This window comes from Quercus robur, chromosome 5 (genome assembly GCF_932294415.1).
Source record: "Quercus robur chromosome 5, dhQueRobu3.1, whole genome shotgun sequence".
NCBI lineage: Eukaryota > Viridiplantae > Streptophyta > Magnoliopsida > Fagales > Fagaceae > Quercus > Quercus robur.
In genome coordinates this window covers 7,616,843-7,639,642 of record NC_065538.1, presented here as the reverse complement: position 1 = coordinate 7,639,642, position 22,800 = coordinate 7,616,843, and the positions used below count along the sequence as shown (strand labels likewise).

Genomic DNA, 22,800 nt, shown 5'->3' with positions numbered 1-22,800 from the left:
GCAATACATTTTATTATAACTCTTTCATTTTTCTTGAGTGCATTGCAATTGCTCATTGACTTGAGCTTCAAAATGCATCCAGTTAATTCACTAGGTCTTTTACCTAATAATAAGCTCAATCGATCGATTGAAACTTCCCAATTCATTCAAGCGAACAGCTATCAAAAGTTGTCGAAAAGATTGGAAGTCGAATATGATCTACAGAAACTTGTTCAACTATCTTGACTTCAAGGCACACTCAAAACGTGCTTACAAGACACATTTTACTCATGATTTTCCAACCAAACATCTAGACTCAACAATTAGTTATGGAGCTACCAAATTCTTCAACCATATGCTTTGAAATCAACTTGATAAAACGTGGAGATAGAGAATAACTAAAAGCAATAGTTGTGTTATTCAACAAAGTCCGATGGTTGTGGCTTTTTTTTTTTTTTTTTTTTTTTTTTTTTTTTTTTGTTGCTGTTGACAACCTGGCCATGGAGGTAGAAGAGCCGTGGAGGAGATAGAGAGAGAAACGTGCAAAGAGAAAGAAAGAGACTACATTTTTTTTTAAGAAATAAGTATGGAATGTATTAAATAAAGGATAATAAATGAGACCAATTAGAATATTAGCATTAATAATGGTTTTTTTTTTTAACCGTTGGATCTACTTAAATCTAATGGTTTAAAAAATGTGTAACTCTTTAGAATTACACTAGGTATAACTTGAACCCATCTCTCTCTCTCTCTCTCTCTCTCTCTCTCTCTCTTATATTTAAGGCGAAACTACATTATTGGTCCCTGAAGTTTACCCTGCGTGCGCAATTAGTCCCTCAAGTTTAAAACGAGCACAATTAGTCCCTTAAATTTTAAAACTGAATTGTATTGGTCCTTTTACTAACTTCTGTTAACGGTGTTACTTACGTGGCTAATGGGACAATGACTTAGCATTTTTTAAAATGATGTGGCATCTTTTTAATTTTTTTTTTAAAAAAAAAAAAAAAAAAGCTTCCACGTTAGATGATATTGACCAGATTAAAAACAAATCTGATATTTTAAATTCCTAACAACGATCAATCCACCATCATCAAGCATAGCCACTGTAGACCGTGCACCATCATCAGCCACAAATAAAAATATATCAGAATTTAGTATACACACTCATTTCCTCTCCACTGTTTCTCTCTCTGTGTGCAATGTAGTTCGGCTCACACGTCATCAGACTGAATGGCGAAGTGTCACAGAAACGACGTCGGATCTCTAGTCCTCGACGGCCCCACCACCGCCGGCCACTCTCGCATATGGACCTCGTTCTCCGGCTCCGCATTCCGCCGCAAACTCTTCAACGCCATGAGCTGCGGCGGCGGCAGCTCCCGCCACCGCCCCAAGAGCGATTTCGTCGCAGAAACCAGATCGGTCTCGAAGCCGCCGGAGAAGCCGAAGAAGGCCAAGTCGGAGAAGCTCTCCGATCTTCTTAACATGCCGGAGTGCTCCTCGTCGGAGACAGACACCGACGGGGAGACGAAGAAGAAAGTGGAGGCCCTGGAGGTGCTGAAGCTCGTAGCTAAGGAACTGCAAGGCGAGGATTCAGCGAAACGAAAAGTCATCAAACTCTCCCTTAACCCGCTGATCAAACAAAGAATAAAAACCATCAAAACCCCCAAAATCATCAAAACCATCAAAGAAGGCGGCGGGTTTGAAGTTGAGGGAATTGAGGATGTAGGAGACCATGAGGCCGACGGTTAGGGTGGTGAGCACGGCGGTTCTGCCGAGGTCGAGGAGGAAGGCGGCGTAAGGGATGAGGGCGATGGCGAAGGATGTTGCTCCAGCACAGGGGTCGAAGGATGTTGCTCCGGCGGTTTCGCTGAGTTTTTGAGCATTGTAGGCGAAGGATTTGCTCCGGCGGCGTCATTTTGGCTAGCTGGAATATCAGATTGAAGAAAAGGATCTGAGATTGAAGAGAAGGATCTGAGAGCAACAAAGACAAGGAGAAGGACTGAGATAGAACAAGAAAATAAATCTTTGTTTTCTTTTTCTTAAAAATCTCTTTGGATTTTGGTGGTGTAGCTCTGTGATTCAACGTTAGGATTCTCCTTCTTGTAATGAAAGTTGCGAAAAAAAAAGAGTAAAATCACTTAAGAGTAAGTCTTGGCTAAAATGATAACACACAAGCCCAACGAATTTGTGGTGGGGGAGATGGACAATTAGTCAGTGGAGTGGTTTTCCAGATTTTATTATTATTATTATTATTATTTTAATTATAAAAAAAGAGCTTGTGATGGAAATTCCATTTGAGTTTTTTTGCAGCTGTCAATCTCTTGCTTCCCATCTTTCTGTCGTGTCTTTGTTAAACAAATATCAAATTTGTTTTTAATCCAGTCAATATGATTTTTCAATTTTGTGGAAACTTTTTTTTTAAAATTTTTAATTAAAAACATGCCATATCATTTAAAAAAATGTCTAGTTATTTTTCCGTTAGCCACGTAAGTAACACCGTTAACAGCAGTTAGTAAAAGGATCAATACAACTTAATTTTAAAACTTAAGGGACTAATTGTGCTCGCTTCAAACTTGAGGGACTAATTGCGCACGCAGGGTAAATTTCAGGGACCAATAATGTAGTTTTGCCTATATTTAACTAAGAAACTCCCTATATTTTTAAAAAGTTGTACAACCTTTATATAAAATGACTAGTGCATCATTTTTATGCTTCATAATATTTTTATGTCATGCATAGCTCATTAAATTAAAATGTATTCAATGTATATTTCCTAAAAATAGATAAGTTTATATAAATAATTAGTGCATAATTGTTTCCTCATAATACTCTTATACCATGTGTAATCTATTTTCCTTTCTGGAAAATTATTAGGTACTCCCGGAGTACCATAAATGCGTACTCCCCCCTCTTACATAAATAGTAGGTCCCACCATGAATTTAATTAGTGGAAACCACCATTTATGTGAAAGGAGAGAGTATGCACTTATGGTACTCCGGGAGTACACAATAATTTTCCTTTCTAGGAATAGATTAGTAAATCTATTTCATAGAATAGAAGCCTTCTCTATTTTTTAAAAACATAAGATACTGGGTAAATTACAAAGTTGGTCCTTATCTTTTACACTATATCTCAATTTGGTCCTTAACTTTTTAATTGTGTCAATTTAGTCCATAACCATTTTAATGTTGTGTAAATTTGGTCCATGCCGTTATCTTTTGCATGGAAAAAGCTGATGCGCCAAATGAAATAATAAAAATTGATTTTTCATGCCACATCAACTGGTAAGTATACCACCACATCATATTTAAAAAAAAAAAAAAAAAAAAAAAAAAAAAACCAAATTAAAAGTAGTAATTCAGAAGTTTTTGTCGTCCACCCCCATCGTCCACTTCACCAACATCAAAAAATTTCGGAACACACATTGGGTTGATCACTAGAAGATGTGGAAATTATAAGATGGTGTGGATGGGTTTGCAGCTAGAGATAGGAGGTGCCAAAAAGCCGATTGCGTAGCCAAACTTTATTACCCAATAAGACAAGATGCAAAGTAGAGCAACAAGGCTGCCGATTGAGATTGTTTGCTGTTGGAGATTGGGCATAATGCTTCTGCAATGTAGTGATATTCCCTATTGTTTGTGATCTATATTTGTAAATGTCTATATGATTCGAATGAATTAATATTTGTATTGTCTTCAGATTTTTATATTGTTATATTTAACAATGATAAAATTTAAAAGATCTGGAAAGTTGTTTTCAATGTTATTTTATTTAAAATTCTAATCTTACTGGGTAATAGGTCTAGAGAAGGGAGACAGTGTTGGATTTATTTTCTTTGGAATCTTGGGTTGAATCAAAGCTTGCATCGATGGGTCTCTCATGCTTAGGTGATGGTGGCAATGTTGCAGAGAGAGGTGAGGTGAGGAAAAGATGATGAGGAAATTACATAGATTAAGTGGGCTTATTTTAAACGATGGGTCTCTCATGCTTAGGTGATGGTGGCAATGTTGCAAAGAGAGGTGAGGTGAGGAAAAGAAGATGAGGAAACTACATAGATTAAGTGGGCTTATTTTAAATGGTAGGATTAGTAAATTGCCAGTTGTCATTTAAAAGTTCAATTTGAGTTATTTTATTTTATTTTTACTTTTTTATTTTTTTAATTTAATTTATTTTATTTTTTTAATCTAACATGGTGGTATAGTTAGCAGTTTGGCATGGAAAATCATTCTTTATTATTTCGTTTGATACATCAACTTTTCCCATTCAAGAGATAACGGCAAGGACCAAATTAACACAATATTAAAAAAAGTTAGGGACCAAATTAACACAATTAAAAGGTTAGGGATGAAATTGAGATATGCTATAAAGGATAAGGATCAACTTTGTAATTTACCTTAATTAAGATATTTTTTATTTTGTATTTAGAGACGTAGAGATATATACCAAGGGGAAACTGGAGCTTCCCAGTGAATAACGTCTCTTGGCTGAGTTTGAACCATGCTGAAATTGGTATTGTGTATTTAATTTCTGTGATTGGACTGATTTTATTGTTTGTCCATGCCTACTATTGGTAATTGGCTAATCATGTACACAATTGGTCTATAAATTGGTAGATTAGCTTCTTCTTCTTCTTCTTCTTCTTTTTTAGGGAAAATTACACTTTATCCACCTGTAATTTTCTCAAAAAACACTTTACTCGTTTGTAGTTTAAAAAATGGCACTTTGCCTACCTGATCTAATCTGTTAACCAAACGTTTACTCACCTCTGTCCTGCTGTTACTCTAACACTATTCCACTAAAAAAACAATAGCAATTGAATCAAAACACTTTCCTGAGGAAAAAAAAAAAGCTTCCTTTTACTTGATAGATTGCTCAGAAGATGACGACAGCTGCAAATAGACCAATGCAAGAGCCTTATGAGAAAGCAATTCAGTAATTGGTCTGAACACACAAATTAACCATTTCCTTATCTTCAAGCTTCCTCTTTTCCTCTGGCAACTCCAAATCCAACAACGTGTCCACATACGACACAACAAACTCATCGTCATTTTCTTTGCCTTCTTTCGTTTTACTCTGTCTTTCTTGCTTCACTTTCCTCCTTGCTTTAATCAAAGGAATTAACACATCATCTTGGTTTCTCCGAAGTTTAAACAACTCTTCCCAACGCTTACGAAATAAAATCCTTCCAATGCTGGGGAAAAAATTGAGTATAGCAATTAGCAAACCGACCAGAGCTCAAAAGCAAGCGACGTTCAACCTCTTCGATTTTCTTAATCTGGGTTTCACCGAGTTTGTCTCCGAAACACATAAGAACCAACAAACAAAACATGGAGTATTGGAAATGGTCTTTAACAACTTATTCAGTGTTGGAACGAAGGCGATTGAGGAGAATATCCAAGATCCACTTGCGCGTGTGAGAGTAAGATTTCATGTGCGAAGGGTGGAGAATCTCTGAAGTGAGATTATGACGAAAGAGTCGCCATGTGGGACCATAAGAAGCAAAGTTGATGTTGTGTTTGTTACTAGATACGATCACGGCTGTAGGTGGAGGAGCTGGGCGGTCAGCGAAAACTGCACTGTTTTGAATAAGAGCTTTGTGTGCGAGAGAGTGGTTGGCAACGAAGATAGCTGGGCTGAAGCCTATGTAAATGGTAATGATGGGTCCATAAAAGATAAGGAAGCTTTTTTTTTTTCTTTCTCCAAAGTGTTTTGATTCAATTGTTATTGTTTTTTGTTTTTAGTGAAATAGGATTAGAGTAACGGTAGGACAAAGGTGGGTAAACGTTTGGTTAATAGATTAGACCATAGGTAAGTAAAGTGCCATTTTTTAAATCACAAGTAGGTAAAGTGTTTTTTTAGCAAATCAAAGGTGAGTAAAGTGTAATTTTTTTTTTTTTTTATATATATATAAAAAAAAATTAGCTCAAAATTTGAATTAGAGCTTAGGGTCTAAATCGTTACCATATTTAAATTTGATAATCTCAATATTTATGAGGGAATTTGACTGCAAACGTCATACAAAATGGAATGAATATGATCCAATAACAACAGAGAAATTTTAAAATATATATATATATTTATATATATATACTTCATCACATAAACTCATAAAATGCAATCAAATACAAATGATCTTAGTTTAAATTTCAGTCCCGAGAAATTAACACAGAGGTATGTAAAAGAAAAAGGAGAAAGAAATGACATTCTGAACTTGTACAGCAGTTAATTTATTACACCAATCTGGTATAATGGCTAATGGAGGACCACACAACCTATAATGTCACATTTCTATGAAAGAAAATTAAAATTTGAATTACTTACTATATATTAGCGATTGCAGTTTCGTATCTTAGAGACGAAACTGCAATCTAGGTTGCCAGCTAAAGTTGATACATGTAATGGAGTTAATTCTGTTTTTTATTTTTCTATTTTTAATAAGAAGAATTAATCCCCTAAAAAAAAAAAAAGAAGAATTAATGACTTAGTTACTAATAGTTAGGGAACAATAAATACATGACTATGAGTGTTTTTTTCACCCTTAGATCTAATACAAATTAATGGTCTAAAAAAGGTGTAACTCTTATGAAGATATACCAGATGTAACTTGAACTCATCTTTTATATATATATATATATATAGAGAGAGAGAGAGAGAGAGAGAGAGAGGTTCTACTTCTTCAAATTATTGAAAAAAAAAAAAAAATTCTTTCCAGAAATTAAGCTCAAACAAACCAGAGTTTTTTTTTTTTTTTTTTCTTAAATAATTATTTTTTTTGTTAGTGTAGGTATTTGGCTTTTCATTTCGTATTCTTGTCATTGGTTACATCTTAAGTTTGAAAGAGTTAACACCTTGCCTTGTACATCATGTTTGACACCAAACTTAACTCAAAGACCTAAAATATTAGGGTTGCATCTGATAATGTTACATGTGCCACCCATTATTGTCAATTTGTCTTTACTACCTCACGTGAAGCTTGACCAAATATTGACCAAGCATATGAATATTTTAACATAGTCAGTAATCAAAAAAGAAATAATTCATAAGGAGTAATATACTCAAATATAATATAAGAAATTAATAAACTAAAACATACCTCAACTTGCTTTAGCATCACAGCTAGATGCAATATGGTGTTGCCACCTTTATGGTCTTTGGACTTAAAAAAATCCCCTTCGTCACTCATAGATTCCACCAACAATTTTAGAACCTCTAATTGGTTATATTTGACACATAAGTGCAAAATGGTCTCTCCCTCATCGAGCACAACTAGAGTTGTGTCAGGCCGCGCAACGATCAACTTACTCACAACCTCAATTCGTCCTCTCATAACTGCATAGTGGAGAGGAATTCTACCATATTGATCATGAATGAAGCATGCATTGTTGTTTGCATGTAACAGTGTTTGGACGATCTCTATGTAGCCCTCAGCAGAAGCCATGTGAAGGGGACAACGTCTATGGGAGTCCAACTCGACAGCAAGTTGGGGTTTTAGAAGTAGAAGAGCTCGACTGAAATCTAGGTGGCCAGCTAAAGTTGATACATGTAATGGAGTTTCACTCAAAGAAGTGAGGGAAATTTTATTAAGGATGCTTGGCTCTTTACGCATCAACCTATATAATGTGGTTGTACACCCGCTCATGTATGCATTGTAGAGCTGTATATCATCTTCTTCATGCCTTATTTCCATTCTCTCTGTGAGGGAAGGTGGATTGTTTTGTTTATGTTGTTATCTGAAATTCCAAAATAGAAGCATATAAATAGATGAATGTAGTTCACATACCAATATTATAATCCATTGCCCTACACTTCTTTTATCATGCAAGCAATTGACGAAGCAGGCATTAATGAAATTTCAACGGAATTTCCTTGTAGCAAAAGTTGTCAGTTATAAACCGTGTGGTGTTGACAATTAGTGGAGATTGGACGACTTTCAAATTTGATCATGTTTTACATTGCCTAGAATATGAGAAAGACTTTTTTTTTTGAGAAAGAATATGAGAAAGACTTGATGGATTCTCATTTGTCATTAAAATCAAACATTAATAATATATGATCAAATTTAAAAGTTGTCAAACCTCCTCTATTTTTCAACACTAATATATCATTTTATCATGATTCCTTTTCGTCACTGAAATAAAAAAGAAATTAGTCTTGCATGTAGATTAATTTAATCTTGTACTTACATTTGGTCATAGGTACAAAATGCATATGGATGCCGGTCCATCTCTCTTAACCTCAAGCCTAAACTGGAATGCTTGACTTCATCTTTGTTGGACCACGTCGTATCAAACCAAAATCTCAGTATTAACGCATATATCCATGTAGTATTAATGCAACTTCGCATATATCCATGAAAGTATTTTGCAGTAAATTAAAACTTAGACTAGATCACAATAATCCCCAGTTTCTGGATACCACCAGTACTCTATTATCAGAAGATTTTTTAAAAAGACTGTCTTCTTTTTATTTTGGTAAAATGTATTTTGCCCTTGTTTTTATTTCTAGCATCGATTTTATCTTCTTGCGTTTTTTTTTTTTTTTTTTTTTGGTTCTCGGTAAATTTAACGGGTGAAAGAGGCATGGATTTTTTAAAACTTATATTGAAACATTAAAAGAAGTTAGCAAAAATTCGAAGGCTTTCGTTTTTCTATTATTGCTATAGTTGCTAATTGATGCAGCGCATGAAAATGTTTAGCAAAAGGTATTTATACGTGATGAATATTTAATTAAAAATATTAATAAAAAAAATCATATTAGTTGCATGGCTAATGTGGATGATGAATGCCGGCAAAATTAATGATTAAATAAATACGAATGCTATAACGAAAGCAAGAGTCTTTTCTTTTTTTCTTTTTCTTTTTGAGAATGTGTATATGTCATTTTTAGTGCAAGGTACGCGCTTAACTGGTTCTAATATATTAGGTATAGGATATGGTCCTGTAATTGATTACCCAACAGATGATTCATCCAAATTTCTCAAGACATTTTATGCAACCCGAGTGTTCAATTTTTGACTCCCTAATTTTTGAACATACACAGTAAATTAGAACACAAAAAGTGGGCCATATCGAAAATTTGTATTGATTTACGTTATCTAACCACGTTTCGATGCTATAGCAAAAGTAGATATCATTTTTTTTTTTATAATGTGTATATGTCATTTTTGGTGCATGGTGCTTGATTGGTTGTCTGGTTCGAATATATTAGGTGATGAGTCAAAAAAATAAATTAAGGTCGTCATTACCCTTTAATGATGACCAAAGAAAATGTTACACATTTATTGCACTCATTGATGGTAAAGAGTAACGGATGGAGTGACAGTAACGAAATGAGCTGTGCATAGCAGACCATGAATTCCATAACGCATTAGCCGTTGAGCATAAATGTAGAAATTCATTATCCATTAAAGCAATAAGCAACTATAAAAGAAAGAGACAACACAAATCAAAGGTACACACAAATACCCTACCAAAAATTACTCCCAAGTCAATTCTCTCTAAGATAATTCTCTCTTTCTAACTTAAGCATTAGAGTGTTTTTAGCAAACACCACACCGGTGTATTTCTCTTCCACCCAAGTCTTTTTTGCAAGTTTCCACACTAGAGACGGACTCATTCTAGCTTCGTCCATCTACTACGACAAGGAGATCTACTACTAATTTTTTACATCATCATTAGGTATAAGATATGGTCCTGTAATTGGTTTTGTCTAACTAGGATATGGTGTGTCGGCCTGTGAAGATCTTTTGACTTCATCTAATATGGTCCTCTATATGCCCGCTTTCCCAATCTAATTAAGGAAATGTCCCTCTTTTGAAACTCGATTTTCTCAAAATCGAGTTAAGCCCTATAGTGATGTTTTAAGGAGCCTATAATGACGTTTTAAGGAGCTTATAGTGGCGTTTTGGAACTCGAGCTCCATGAACTCAAGTTATAGGTAAAAAAACAAAAAAAAAAACTTGCATGAAACTTGAGTTCATGGAGCTCGAGTTCCAAAACGCCACTATAAGTCCTTAAAACATCAATATAGGCTCCTTAAAACGCCATTATAGGGCTCTAGAAATTTTTTTTTTTTATTTTAAAAAACTCGATTTTGAAAAAATCGAGTTTAAAAATGAACATTTTCCTAATTAGTTTGGAAAATAGGGCAAAATGCTAGATTGTTTGATAGAAAGGGGCAATGAATTTATGTAAAATATGATCAAAGTTTATAGTCATTTGAGAATATTAAAATGTTGGGTGCATATGACAACCTTGGATTTCATCACACATATTTGTCAAAGCTCATTTATGAGTTGTTCCAAAAGTCTTCAAAGCTAGCTTTCTCATTTATTGAGAGTCAAAGATCTTGTAACTAAATTGGCATCTTCCCATGCACTTTGTGCTTGGGGGTCTAGGGGGGAAAGAGTTCGAACTATAGGGTTAGCAGAATGTTATAATTATTTCTCAAAAAAAAAAAAAAAATCATTTATTGAGAAATAACCAAGACTTGTGAGAAGTCTGACTTCTCTTAATAAGTGATCAAAGCATGTTGGACATGCTGAAGAAGAAGAAAAGAAAGAAGCAAAGGCCATTCAGCCTTGTGGGAAGTTGAAGCAAATAGAGAGCTATTTTGGCCATTTTGTGTAAGTTTTAGAGAGAGCAAGTCACAAAGAAAGAGAGAGTTTCAGCTTGAGAGGTGTAGTCCGAATGAAGAGATAGAAAGAAACGTAGTGAGAGTGTGAGAGAGTGAAAAAGAAAAAGGAGACATTTTTCTTTACTTAAGTTACACACAAAGAAGATAAATTGGTGGAGTTCTCATGGAGTTTTTGAATGCTACAACTATGGAGAGTTGGAGTATTCAGAGGAAAATTTTGCTACTGGCTTTGTGATGAGATTGCATTTACTCCTTGAGATTTATTTGTTATATATCCAATTTATTGTGGACTCAAGTTTAGCATAAATTTGATAGTTGTAATCTCTATTTTATAGTAGATATTATTAAGAGCTGCTATGTGGTTTTTACCTCTATACCAGAGGGTTTTAATTTCACGTAAGATTTGGTATTCTTGTGTGATTGTGTTTATGTGATACGTGCTGAAATTTATGTGGTGCTTGCTGAAATTTTTTGTTTCTATAATATTACTATTACATGGTAGTTATATATTTTAATTCACACCTAGACATGGAGGAAATTAGGATTTTTCCCAACATAAAAGTCGTTTAACCTGCTTTCGTTGTCAACACCACGTGGTTAATAACCAACTACTTTTCTTATCAAGAAACTGCAAAAAAATAGTTTCATTAATGCCTGCGTCGTCAATTGCTTGTACATTTGACACAGACACAGAATTGTCATACTGTATAACTCAACTACATAACTACATGCATCTATTTATATCCACTTCTATTTTTCCATAAAACAAGAAATTAGTCTTGCATGTAGATTAATTTAATCTTGTACTTACATTTGGTCATAGGTACAATATGTATTTGGATGCCGGTTCAAGCCCAAACAGGAATGCTTGACTTCATCTTTGTTGGACCACGTCGTATTAAACCAAAATCTCAGTAATAACGCATATATCCATGTAGTATTAACGCAACTTCGCATATATCCATGAAAGTATTTTGCAGTAAATTAAAGCTAGACTTGATCACAATAATCCCTAGCTTCTGGATCGATACCACCAGTACTCTATTATCAGAAGATTTTAATATAAAAAAAATCTTATTTTTATTTTGGTAAAACGTAATTTGCCCTTACTTTTATTTTAAGCATCGATTTTATCAAAAAAAAAAAAAAATTGTTCTTGGTAAATTTGACCGGTGAACAAAGCATGGATTTTTAAAAACTTATATTGAAACATTAAGAGAACTTAAGCAAAAATTCGAAGGCTTTGATTTTTCTATTATTGCTATAGTTGCCAATTGATGCAGCGCATGAAAATGTTTAGCAAAGCGTATTTATACGTGATGAATATTTAATTAAAAATACTAATAAAAAAAATCAAATTAGTTGCATGGCAAATGTGGATGATGAATGCCTGCAAAATTAACGATTAAATAAACACGAATGCTATGCTGGCCGATGACCTTCAAATTCTCATCAAGTTAATGGACGTATTTCTAATTAAGATCGAGAGAAAATAGTTTAGTGATTAAAATAGAATATCATGTTCATCACTTTCTTTCTCACATAATGGTGTTTTATAAATAATTCTGGAGAACTGTTATCCTAAAGTTTTACTATCATAGTTAGTGATTGAATCAAGGATGTCAATACCGTACTGGAGGCCGTACCGATTTGGCCACCGGTACAATATATTTCGGATACCGATCAATATCGGTGTACCGTTTCGGGTTTACCGCTATTTTTTATATTTATATATAAATATATATATATATATATATGTATGTATGTGTCTGTGTATATATATATATATATTATAATAAATATAAAAGTTTACCATAAAACATTTCGTCAATTCAGAACTAATTATTCATGGTTTTAGACTTTAGTATCAATTAAAAGGGCAAAAAAAATAAAATAGAAAGCTTAAAAGTTACCATTGCATACTAAGAAAATAAATAATACTAATAAGTTAATACAAATAAATTACCATTCTGTCCTAACAAAAATTCAAAAATTACAAAACTTTAAAAAAAAAAAAAAAAACTTTTTTTCTGTACCGGCCGGTATTGCCCGAAATTGGCCGGTACGCCCGGTACGAGGCCGGTAAAGCCGGTATTTTTTCCAGTACGAAACAGAGGGGTCGAGTATACCGGATTGCTGGCCGGTACAATACGGAATTGATAACCTTGGATTGAATAGCAAATAATGGTTTGTAATTGTTGGCATGATTCCTCGAAAGATGATTCATCCAAATCTCTCAACTCTCAAGACAATTTATGCAACCCAAGCGTTCAATTTTTGACTCCCTAATTTTTGAACATACACGGTAAATTAGAACACAAGAAGTGGGCCATATCAAAAATTTGTATTGATTTACATTATCTAACCTCGTCTTGATGCTATAACAAAAGTAGATGTCTTTCGCAAAAAAAAAAAAAAAAAAAAAAAAAAAAAGTAGATGTCCATTTTTTTTTTTTTTTCATAATGTGTATGTTTCATTTTTGGTGCATGGTGCTTGACTGGTTGTCTGGTTCTAATATATTAGGTATAGGATATCGTCCTGTAATTGGTTTGTCTAAGTAGGATATGGTCTTTTGGCCTGTGAAGATCTTTCGACTTTATCTAAGTAGGATATGGTCCTTTATATGCACGTCAATTATCTTCCGTGCATATTCTTGGCAAAGAATTTATGTAAAATATGATCAAAGTTAAAAGTCGTTTAACCTGCTGTGGTTGTCAACACCACGTGGTTTATAACCAACTACTTTTCCTATAAATATAAATATATATATATATATATCTCCTGTATATATATCTCCGCTCTCTCTATATATATCTCCTCGTTTGCTTTCTTCTCCAATCACACTTAACACTAGAGAAAGAGTTTGTTCATCAAAAACACTAGAGAAGAGAGAAAGAAATGGATATGGGGTCAGAAAAATGTGATACAATAATGGAAATAAGGTCTGGAGGAGATGATACAATAGAACTCTACAGCGCTTCAGCAAGAGGGTGTATGACCACGTTGAATTTACTGATCCACAATGACTCGCATATCCTTAATAAAGTTTCGTTGTCCTCTTTTAGTGAAACCCCATTACACATATCAGCCTTGCTTGGCCACTTTGATTTCACTAGAGCCCTTTTGAATCTAAAACCTGAATGGGCTGCTAATTTAGACTCCCAAAAACGTTGCCCCCTTCACTTGGCTTCTGCCGAGGGCCACATAAAGATTATTCAATCATTGTTAAATGAAAACAATGATACTTGCATGTTTCAGGATCAAGACGGAAGAATCCCTCTCCACTATGCAGCCATGAGAGGACAAATTGAGGTCATGAGGGAATTGATATCGGCACGACCTGACTCAACTCAAGTTATGGTCAACAAGGTAGAGACTGTTTTGCATCTGTGTGTTAAGTACAATCAATTGGATGCTCTAAAACTATTGGTGGATTCATTGAGCAATGAGGACTCTCTTATCAATTCCCAAGATCATGAAGGGGGCAATACCATCTTGCATTTAGCTGTGATGCTAAAGCAAACTGAGGTTGGTTTTCATTATTTCCTGTTAAGAAACTCAACTTAGAGCTCCAGTAGATATATGTTTCCTTCCTTCCTATGTACTATACTTTTTTCTTTTTTCCTTTTTATGTAGCCTGTTACTGGTAGGAAAAAAATCAAGAGAAAATAGATAAAAATTATTTAAAACTCCAGATATTTGAGTTAAAGGAATATTCCTCCAAACTAATTTAGAAGAAAACTCTATCCCTATTTTTTGACTGACCACACCTTATCGTTGTGAATTTATAGAATATGGGAAAATTCTTTGCCTATTTCGTAACATTTTAGCTTATACTTTTCGTAAACAAATATTCTGAAACTATAGTACTACAAATTTTTGCAGATGGTAGAATACTTACTTTCATTACCAAAAGTGAAAGAAGGATCAGATATACAGAATCGAATTGGCCTAACAGCCTTAGAAGTCTTAGAGCACTGTTCAAAAGACTTTAAAAGCTTTAACATTCAAAAAATGTTAATGGATGCTAGTGTTGAAAGAGCAAAGAACCAAAATATTCTCTCACCAACTCCTATGTCGTCTCACCCTAAATCTGCAACACCAGCACGGTCAAGCAAGAAAAGGTTGGGCAAATTGTTAAGCGACTTACAATTTCAAGTTGATATGATTGATGAGACACGTGGTTCACTAATGGTGGTGGCTACTGTAATAACATCTATCACTTTCCAATCTGGAGTTGGAGTTGAGCATGATGAGGTTCCAAATAATTTCCAGTCCAACATTTTTTTTATGAGCAATAGCATCTCTTTCGCTGCATCTGTCAGTGTCATATTTTTGCTTATTAGCGGATTTCCTCTCAAGAATAAGGTTTGTATGGGCATCTTGACATTTGCCATGGGTATCACTTTGATATTCCTGGTCGCTGCCTATGTATCTGGATCTCCTTTTGGGAATAGTTTTGGGAATAGCCTTGGTATAATTATAGGACTAGGTGTTCTGGTTGTTGTGGCTGGTGCGATTCTTCTAATTTACATAATTCGTCTTTTCATGTGGCTAGCAAGAACAAGGTGTATACGAAAATTCATTTCTACATGTGGAATGCGCTAACAAGTTGGACAAGCAGGATTTGGTTGACTCGTATTATCTAAGATGGGAAACTAGAATTGCTACTAGCAACTGTGAAACGGCAGGAGGCAGAGATGGTATCATAATATATTAGCTACAATCCAAGTTAAGAATGTCTTTTGTTTCCTTCTTTGTTTTCGTTTATTTTCGTTCCTTTCTGCTTCTTGTTTGATTGAAAATTCAAACTAATATCATTTGTATTTTGGTTGCATTTTGCAAAGATTATCTGTAACAAAGTAAAAGAGTGGTAATGAAATGTGTAATTTAATTCGTAAATTTCTTTTCCTATCATTGTAAAAAGAGTGGTAATTAATGAAATGACTAATGGATTTGGCTAGCTTAGATTTGATTTTCTTATTATTATTGTAGCATTATGTAATGAACTGTGTTGTAATTGATAAAAAAAATTACGAAGTATGGCAGGAAAGAAATTTTTGTACAAACCTTCCTAGCAAATTAAAGGAAGCAAAGACAAGTCAGAGTTGCGGGATGAAACTTGAAATTGAAAACGTGTGTACTTGACGATCAGTAGAAATTAGAAGACTTTGAAATTTTGTTCTATTAGAGTTCAAGCTTCCCTTGGATTGAAATTGAAATTTTTTGCTTTGGTTGTACATGTTTCATATATTGGATTCTCCGTCCAAAACACCTAAAATAGTCAATCACATATCAAAATTTTAATTTATTTCTTAAGTTAAATTTTGCAACATACCATGAAGTTTGGGCTAATGTCAATCAAGTCTAGAATATTTAAAAACTGACCATCTCAATCCCTAAACCCAAACGTCTTGTAACATTGTTACAACTACCTTTCAGACCTCTCTTTTCTCTCTAATCCCTTTCCTGAGTCTCTTTCTTCTCTTTCTCTGATTCAAAGAAGAAGAAAACATTGAAGAAAAAAAACTTTCTAGTAAACAAATAGGGGGAAAAAAAGCTTAATTGAATGGAATCCACCAACCACTAAACACCGACCATCAGCAAAACCCACAAACCCATAACTACCAACCACCGGCATCAGAAAACTCACAAACATGTCAAACTCACACATGTCAAACCCACAACAACATCTTCATCACATCTCTTCTTTGTGTCCATACGCCACCAACCACCCCCACAACAAACTTAGATCAAGCGATCCAAACCAAAACTCACAGAACTCCAACACCGACCCTTAATATATGGTAGATATATTATGGCCCAAGTAACCCAAATTAATTGTAACCATATGTACTTATAGAACAAATATATTAACTTTATGTTAGTTTATGGTTAGCAAAAAATTAATCAAATATTTTTGAGTATATAAACCTTCCATTGGGTTCTTTGTTACACAAGTGCTTAATATTTTCTTACATGCTTTTGCTTATCATTCAATCATCAGACACAATCAAACAACAACTTTAATAATATATAATCTTCTTAAGTCCCATCTTAGTGGGTCTAGATCAAAGACTGAATTATGTAGAATTCCATTTTACCAATGTTGGTGAGCATCTGAGGTTAATTATTGAATCACGTAAATTCGTGTGTATGTATCCTAGTTTGATTTTTGTTTGTATTTTGACTATTTTATTGTCTGATTTCAATTTGTGCCGTAGCGGTAAATTTATCTCTCTTGGATTTTTTTTCCCCAGAAACATCTCTCTCTTTGGAATTTATGAAACGTTTTGGGTCGGTTTAATATTAATAAAAATTCTAAAAAATATTTAAATTTCCAGGGCTGATTTTTCAGTGAAAAATTAACTCCTGAGTTGCATGGACTTGTTGGACTTTAAATTAGCTATGCTTAACTAATTTATATTCTAATTATAGTTAAAAACTTAAAATTTAACTATAGCGGTATTTAGTTTTCAGCAATTTTATTTAATTAATTAATTAGGGAATTAAAATTATGATTGATATATGGTATGATTTTTGATGGGCAACCAAAAAGAGAATCATCGTTCATAAGAGTCATCCAAAAACATAAAGGTCATCCAAGATTAGAATCATCCAGAGAGAAACAAAGAAGAAGCACCAAAAGAAACGGGTTTGTCCAAGAAGTAGACATGTTGTCTAAGACAAGAGCTCATAAATGGTGGATAAACACCTAGTAAATTCTTAATGTTTTTACAAGCCAAAGAGATAGTTAGACCATGATCAACTATTCTGAGACGTGGGGTGAATTGCCCGAAATTTACTCCACTCTCCTCACTAAGCCCTCACATCTCCCACAATATTAGCAGAACCTAACAAGTAGACCAACTCCAAGTTCTCTATATAAAGGACCAAACCTCACCAAACAAGGGTATGCACAACAATTCAACCACTTCTCATACATGAGTTCTTGAGAGAGATACTGATTTAACCATTGGAGAGTCCTTAGCCAACACCACACCACTACAACAAAATGTATTTTCAGTGACGAAAAATTTGTCACTAAAAGTCCAGTTTTTCGTCACTACGGACCTTTAGTGACGAAATCAGACTTTTAGTGACGAAACTCATTTCATCACTGAAACCCCATCACTAAAAGTCCTGGTGACGAAAATTTTGTCACTAAAAGTCTGATTTGATTTAAAAAAAAAACTTTTAGTGATGAAAACGTTTCGTCGCTAAATGTTTTCCTCGCTAAAAACACCATTCAATGACGAAAATATTTCATCACTAAAAACACTTTATTTTATTAAATCGTATTTAGTAACAAATAATTTCGTCACTAAAACTATTTTCGGGTACATATAGTAACGAAAAAGTTCGTCACTAAAACTATTTTTAAGAAAATCCAGACACATATAGCGATGAAAATTTTCATCACTAAAACAATTTTTTGTTGCTATATTTGTGACGAAAAAATTCATCGTTAAAACTTATTTTCTATTTTTATTTTTTTCATGGTTTTGATATTAACCTGTAATCTGTTATTACATTGTTAAAACCTCACATTTGAATAATACATTTATTTCAACAACACATTTATAAAAAAAGATCTATGCATTCCACAAGTAAAAAATAAAACAAGTATCCAATTCAAACTCCTTCCATACAATAATTGTTTGCAACATATACAATAACTCAAGATGTTTTATAACAATACAGAAAGTGTAGCATAATATAATTAGAACTAACAAAAAATGTCCTTATATGTCTTTAAGTAATGCCAAAAGTAAATTTCCTAAAAACCACTAATAAGAAATCTGCACAAATATAAAAACAATACTAAATTAAAATCGTAAAGTAAAAAAATTAACTATGTTATAAGAAACATTTCTAACAATGCATTAAGAGTAGTCATACCATGTATTGTGGGTCAATTGCTAAAATAAAGTACTAACCAAAAAGTGTTTTAACTTGAAGTTGAACCACCCCCATAAGTAAGAGCGTCATCATAACCTTGCTCCTCAAAAAGTTAAGAATATTCCTTTAAACCTCTTCTTGCTTAGCTCGTGCCTTTTGGTCCCTAGCTCGCTTCCCTTGGTCCCTAACATCTAAGTCTATAAGCTACTTAGATAAAGTTCTATCCTATTCATGAATGCACAAGTCTATATTAATACTTAAACAAATATACATTGCACACAAATATATACTCCCAATATAAATTTAAACCACCTTATAACATTATGCAAGTCACTCGCTTGCTCCAACACAATAACCCACTACAAAACCAATCACAAATATCACAAGTATAGAGTGTTTACAAGTATTAAAATCAATTAAGTACTATTAGTCACATCTAATCAACAAGGTCCATTCACATTCGCAAGAAACTAAAAACACTCCTAATATGAATTTAAATCATCTTATAACACCATACAAGCCACCCACTTACTCCAACACAACAACCCACCGCAAAACCAATCACAAACATCACAAATATAGAGTGTTTATAAGTATTGAAATCAATTAAGTACTATTAATCACATCTAATTAACAAGATCCATTCACATTCGCAAGAAACTAAAAACACTCTCAATATGAATTTAAATCATTTTATAACACCATGCAAGCCACCCGCTTGCTCCAATACAACATACCACTACAAATCCAATTTCCAACATCATAAGTGTCACGCCCCAAACCCCAAAGGGTCCAAAGCATGAGAGAGACGTCTCAAGTACCTGTAAATTTTTTCCTTTTTGACAATTCAATCCACATAATTATTATCAAGTGCCAACAACAAGAATTATCATAATCATCCCATAGAATATACTTTCAGAGTAAGTCAGAGCTCTAAACATTAATTATAAGGACCATAGGCCACAAAAGAATAGAGGTCTGAAAACAACAATTACATAACAACAGCTTGTCCCATCAGTGGAAATACAGTCATAACCACTATAATATACAAAAGAATGAGTCAAGCCTAGTCTAAGATGTACACCATCTAATATATCCATTACACAAAAATTCAGCCTCCATCAGTAGTTAGTCTAACTACTATTAGCCACCAAAAAGCTGTCTCAAAAGATTGTTGCTTACTCTGAAAAGTTATAAAAATAATAGAATGAGACAAAACCCAGTAAGTAGCACAATAATGGGGGTAGGGGAAATGTAAGTTTCATCTTCAATAATAATAATATGACAAGAATGATTACATAATGAAGCACAAAGTTTCTCAAAGTAAATACCTTGAAACTATATACCATAATTTGTGAGTATCAGCAATATAATTTCTAAAACCATAATATCTAACATAAGATAAATTATCACAAATCTACCACACTACCACATAGACCGGTTAGGGGATCCACCCATTCACAACTGGCATGATATTATCCTCTCTGGTATGCAAACTCTTGGCCCCATGGACAGCAGCCTCACTCATACCCTCAAGGTTTTTCTCTCCCCCTATGGGCAGTAGAGAGAGCGCGTCAAATAGGACCTCTCTTGTATGTGGTCTCTTGGCCCCATGGACAGCAGCCTCACCCACACACAATCAAGGAACCTCTTCCCCCCATGGACAGTAGGGAAGAACGCATCATCCAAAGTGAAAAGGCACTGACCTAAATTTGATTCCATTGTCACAAAGACTACAGAAATCAAATCGGGTGATCACCGGGAAATCACACATGGCATAGGGCTAAAATCACATAAACTCACAGGTTACCTTACTTTGAAACGCATAGTTCATATCCAAATAGTTTCTAAAAACCTTAAATCATCTAACTTCTACAAAGTTTGTAAGGTTTTCAAACTTCATTCCTGTCAAAAGATTTTTTAACAATTTCTCAAATAATACAAGACAAAATAAGCATCTTTAACTTTTCAATACACCATAAAATCAATGATTTTCTTATCAAAGATTAATTAAAAGATGCTCATTTTTCCATATAACAATTCATGCATTTCCCCAAATGTAATATCAAATATGATGCATTTTTCATATATAGTAAGGGTCACAACACAATACTTTTAAGAAAGCATATATCCATATATATCATTTTCCAAAATGTGTTTGACTCAAAAACAATATTTATAAGATATGGTTATTTTTCAAAAATACCCATTAAAAAGCTACTTACCTCGCAACCGCAAAATCCTAATTCTCCAAGCTCTAAGGGGAAATTAGCTAGAACCTAAACAATGTCAAGCAAATCTATCACAATGAGCACAAAGCTTGAAATTGTATCTAACTACAAATTAGGAATTGCCAAGTAAGAACTCAATTAGGCAAGCCTAGTATTCAACCTCACATGCAATGTATTATAATTCCAAAATTTCTCAAACCACTTTAATTTGCAAGGCATAGACTCCCATTTATACTCATAAATCTTTCAAGGTGTCATATCTAACATCAAAACCTCCACACTTTACAAGTGCTTCCCACAAGATTTTTATAACATCATCAAGTGACCCATGACACCAAAATCATAATTTTCTCCAAGACAAACAATTTAAATCTTTAACTAGCTCCAAATGATCAATAAAAAATTATATTCATCATCTATCACATATTATAACTCAAAACCTCTAAATTTTCACCACAACAAGCCTTAGATAATCATCATTGTAAAAATCATGAACTCACTCATCAAATACATCCACCAAGACCAAAATCCATACATATAAACACATGAATATCATTTCCAAAGCTCTTAAATCACATGAATAACATTATTAAAGCTTGAGTAAAATAACCTCAAACAAGAACATAATACTCATAAAAAAAAAATATTTGAACTTTTACCTCAAATAAAATAATGAAGATGCTTTGGAGTTCCTAAGTATTTTTCCGGTGATCTTGCAGGAAAAATGATGGTGAGATAGTGTATTTTGGAGTGGAGGCAGGCGGGTGAGTGTGTGTGTGTTTCAGCAAAATGAAAAGAAAAGAGAGAAAATGAAAGAAAGAAAGAAAGAAAGGAGAGAGCCGGCCAAAGAGAGAAGGGATGTGGGTGAAATTGAGTGGATGAGAATGATGGGTAGTGGGGTTAGGTGGGGGCACATGTGGTCCACAAAATTCTGACTTACATATATATATATATTTTTTTACTCACGGGATGTTACAATAAGTATAGAGTTTTACAAGTGTTTAAATTAAATAAAATACTATTCATCACATCTAATTAACAAAGTCCATTCATATTTGCAAGAAACTAAACACTCCCAATATGAATTTAAACTATTTTATAACACTATGCAAGCCACCCGCTTGCTCCAATACAACATACCACCACAAATCCAATTTTCAACATCACAAGTATAGAGTTTTACAAATGTTTAAATCAAATAAAATACTATTCATCACATCCAATTAACAATACTCATTAACATTTGCAAGAAATAAAAAATGCTCACAATATTAGTTTAAATCACCTTGTAATACTATGTAAGTCACCCGCTTTTTCCAACATAATAACCCACTATAAAACCAATCACAAACATCATAACTATAATGCTTACAAGTATTGAAATCAAATAAAATACTATTCATCACATCTAATCAACAATACTCATTCACATTTGTAAGAATTGAAAAACACTTTCAATATTAGTTTAAACCACCTTATAACACCATGGAAACCACCTGCTTGCTCCAATACAACATACCACCCCAAATCTAATTTCCAACATTACGAGTATAGAGTTTTACAAGTGTTTAAATCAAAACAAATACTATTCATCACATCTAATCAACATTACTCATTCACATTTACAAGAATGAAAAACACTCTCAATATTAGTTTAAACCATCTTATAATACTATCTAAGCCACCCGCTTGCTCCAACACAACAGCCCATCACAAAACCAATCACAAACATCACAACTATAATGCTTACAAGTATTAAAATCAAATAAAATACAATTCATCACATCTAATCAACAATACTTATTCACATTTGTAAGAAATAAAAAACACTTTCAATATTAGTTTAAACCACCTTATAACACCATGCAAGCCACCTGCTTGCTCCAATACAACATACCACCACAAATCTAATTTCCAACATCACAAGTATAGAGTTTTATAAGTTTTTAACTAGAATTTACTTACTTTACTCAAACTAAATTTACAACTATCAGAAAAAATCCAAAGTTAACTTGTGTTCTTCACCTTGTTCCTCACAATTTCTTCAGCCA

At 33.5% G+C, this 22,800-nt stretch overlaps 2 protein-coding genes and 1 long non-coding RNA gene across 4 annotated transcripts in view; 1 reads left to right on the top strand and 2 right to left on the bottom strand.

Moving 5' to 3' along the window:
• Positions 1–1,724: 1,724 nt before the first annotated feature.
• LOC126727741 (ankyrin repeat-containing protein BDA1-like) lies at positions 1,725–7,667 on the bottom strand. The gene is made up of 5 exons (XM_050433659.1): positions 7,074–7,667; positions 6,942–6,952; positions 4,940–5,171; positions 4,744–4,775; positions 1,725–1,950 (listed from the first exon to the last, which is right to left on the bottom strand). The coding sequence occupies exons 1-5, from the start codon at positions 7,665–7,667 to the stop codon at positions 1,725–1,727; spliced, it is 1,095 nt and encodes a 364-aa protein (XP_050289616.1).
• A 5,746-nt stretch (positions 7,668–13,413) lies between these two features.
• LOC126729001 (ankyrin repeat-containing protein BDA1-like) lies at positions 13,414–15,591 on the top strand. The gene is made up of 2 exons (XM_050434768.1): positions 13,414–14,144; positions 14,502–15,591. Exons 1-2 carry the CDS (start codon positions 13,515–13,517, stop codon positions 15,222–15,224), a joined length of 1,353 nt encoding a protein of 450 aa, XP_050290725.1. The 5' UTR covers positions 13,414–13,514; the 3' UTR covers positions 15,225–15,591.
• A 3,813-nt stretch (positions 15,592–19,404) lies between these two features.
• LOC126724994 (uncharacterized) overlaps positions 19,405–22,800 on the bottom strand; it is a 49,155-nt gene continuing 45,759 nt past the window's right edge. Inside the window, exons 1-3 of one of the 2 annotated variants that reach the window (XR_007655229.1) lie at positions 21,409–21,591; positions 20,744–20,797; positions 19,405–19,701 (exon numbers count right to left, since the gene is read on the bottom strand). This is a non-coding gene — a long non-coding RNA (uncharacterized LOC126724994). Of the gene's footprint in view, positions 19,702–20,743; positions 20,798–21,408; positions 21,592–22,800 lie in introns of those variants that run through there. The other variant, XR_007655230.1, reaches the window with a different exon arrangement.

Excerpts from the sequence above, each read along its gene's own strand:
- LOC126729001 (XM_050434768.1), top strand. The coding sequence starts at position 13,515 with ATGGATATGGGGTCAGAAAAATGTGATACAATAATGGAAATAAGGTCT. Across the intron at positions 14,145-14,501 it reads TGATGCTAAAGCAAACTGAG|ATGGTAGAATACTTACTTTC; the intron begins GTTGGTTTTCAT and ends AAATTTTTGCAG.
- LOC126727741 (XM_050433659.1), bottom strand. The coding sequence starts at position 7,667 with ATGGAAATAAGGCATGAAGAAGATGATATACAGCTCTACAATGCATAC. Across the intron at positions 4,776-4,939 it reads AGCTTGAAGATAAGGAAATG|TGGAATAGTGTTAGAGTAAC; the intron begins GTTAATTTGTGT and ends TTGTTTTTTTAG. Across the intron at positions 1,951-4,743 it reads AGAGTAACAGCAGGACAGAG|ATCCTTCTCTTCAATCTCAG; the intron begins GTGAGTAAACGT and ends TGTTGCTCTCAG.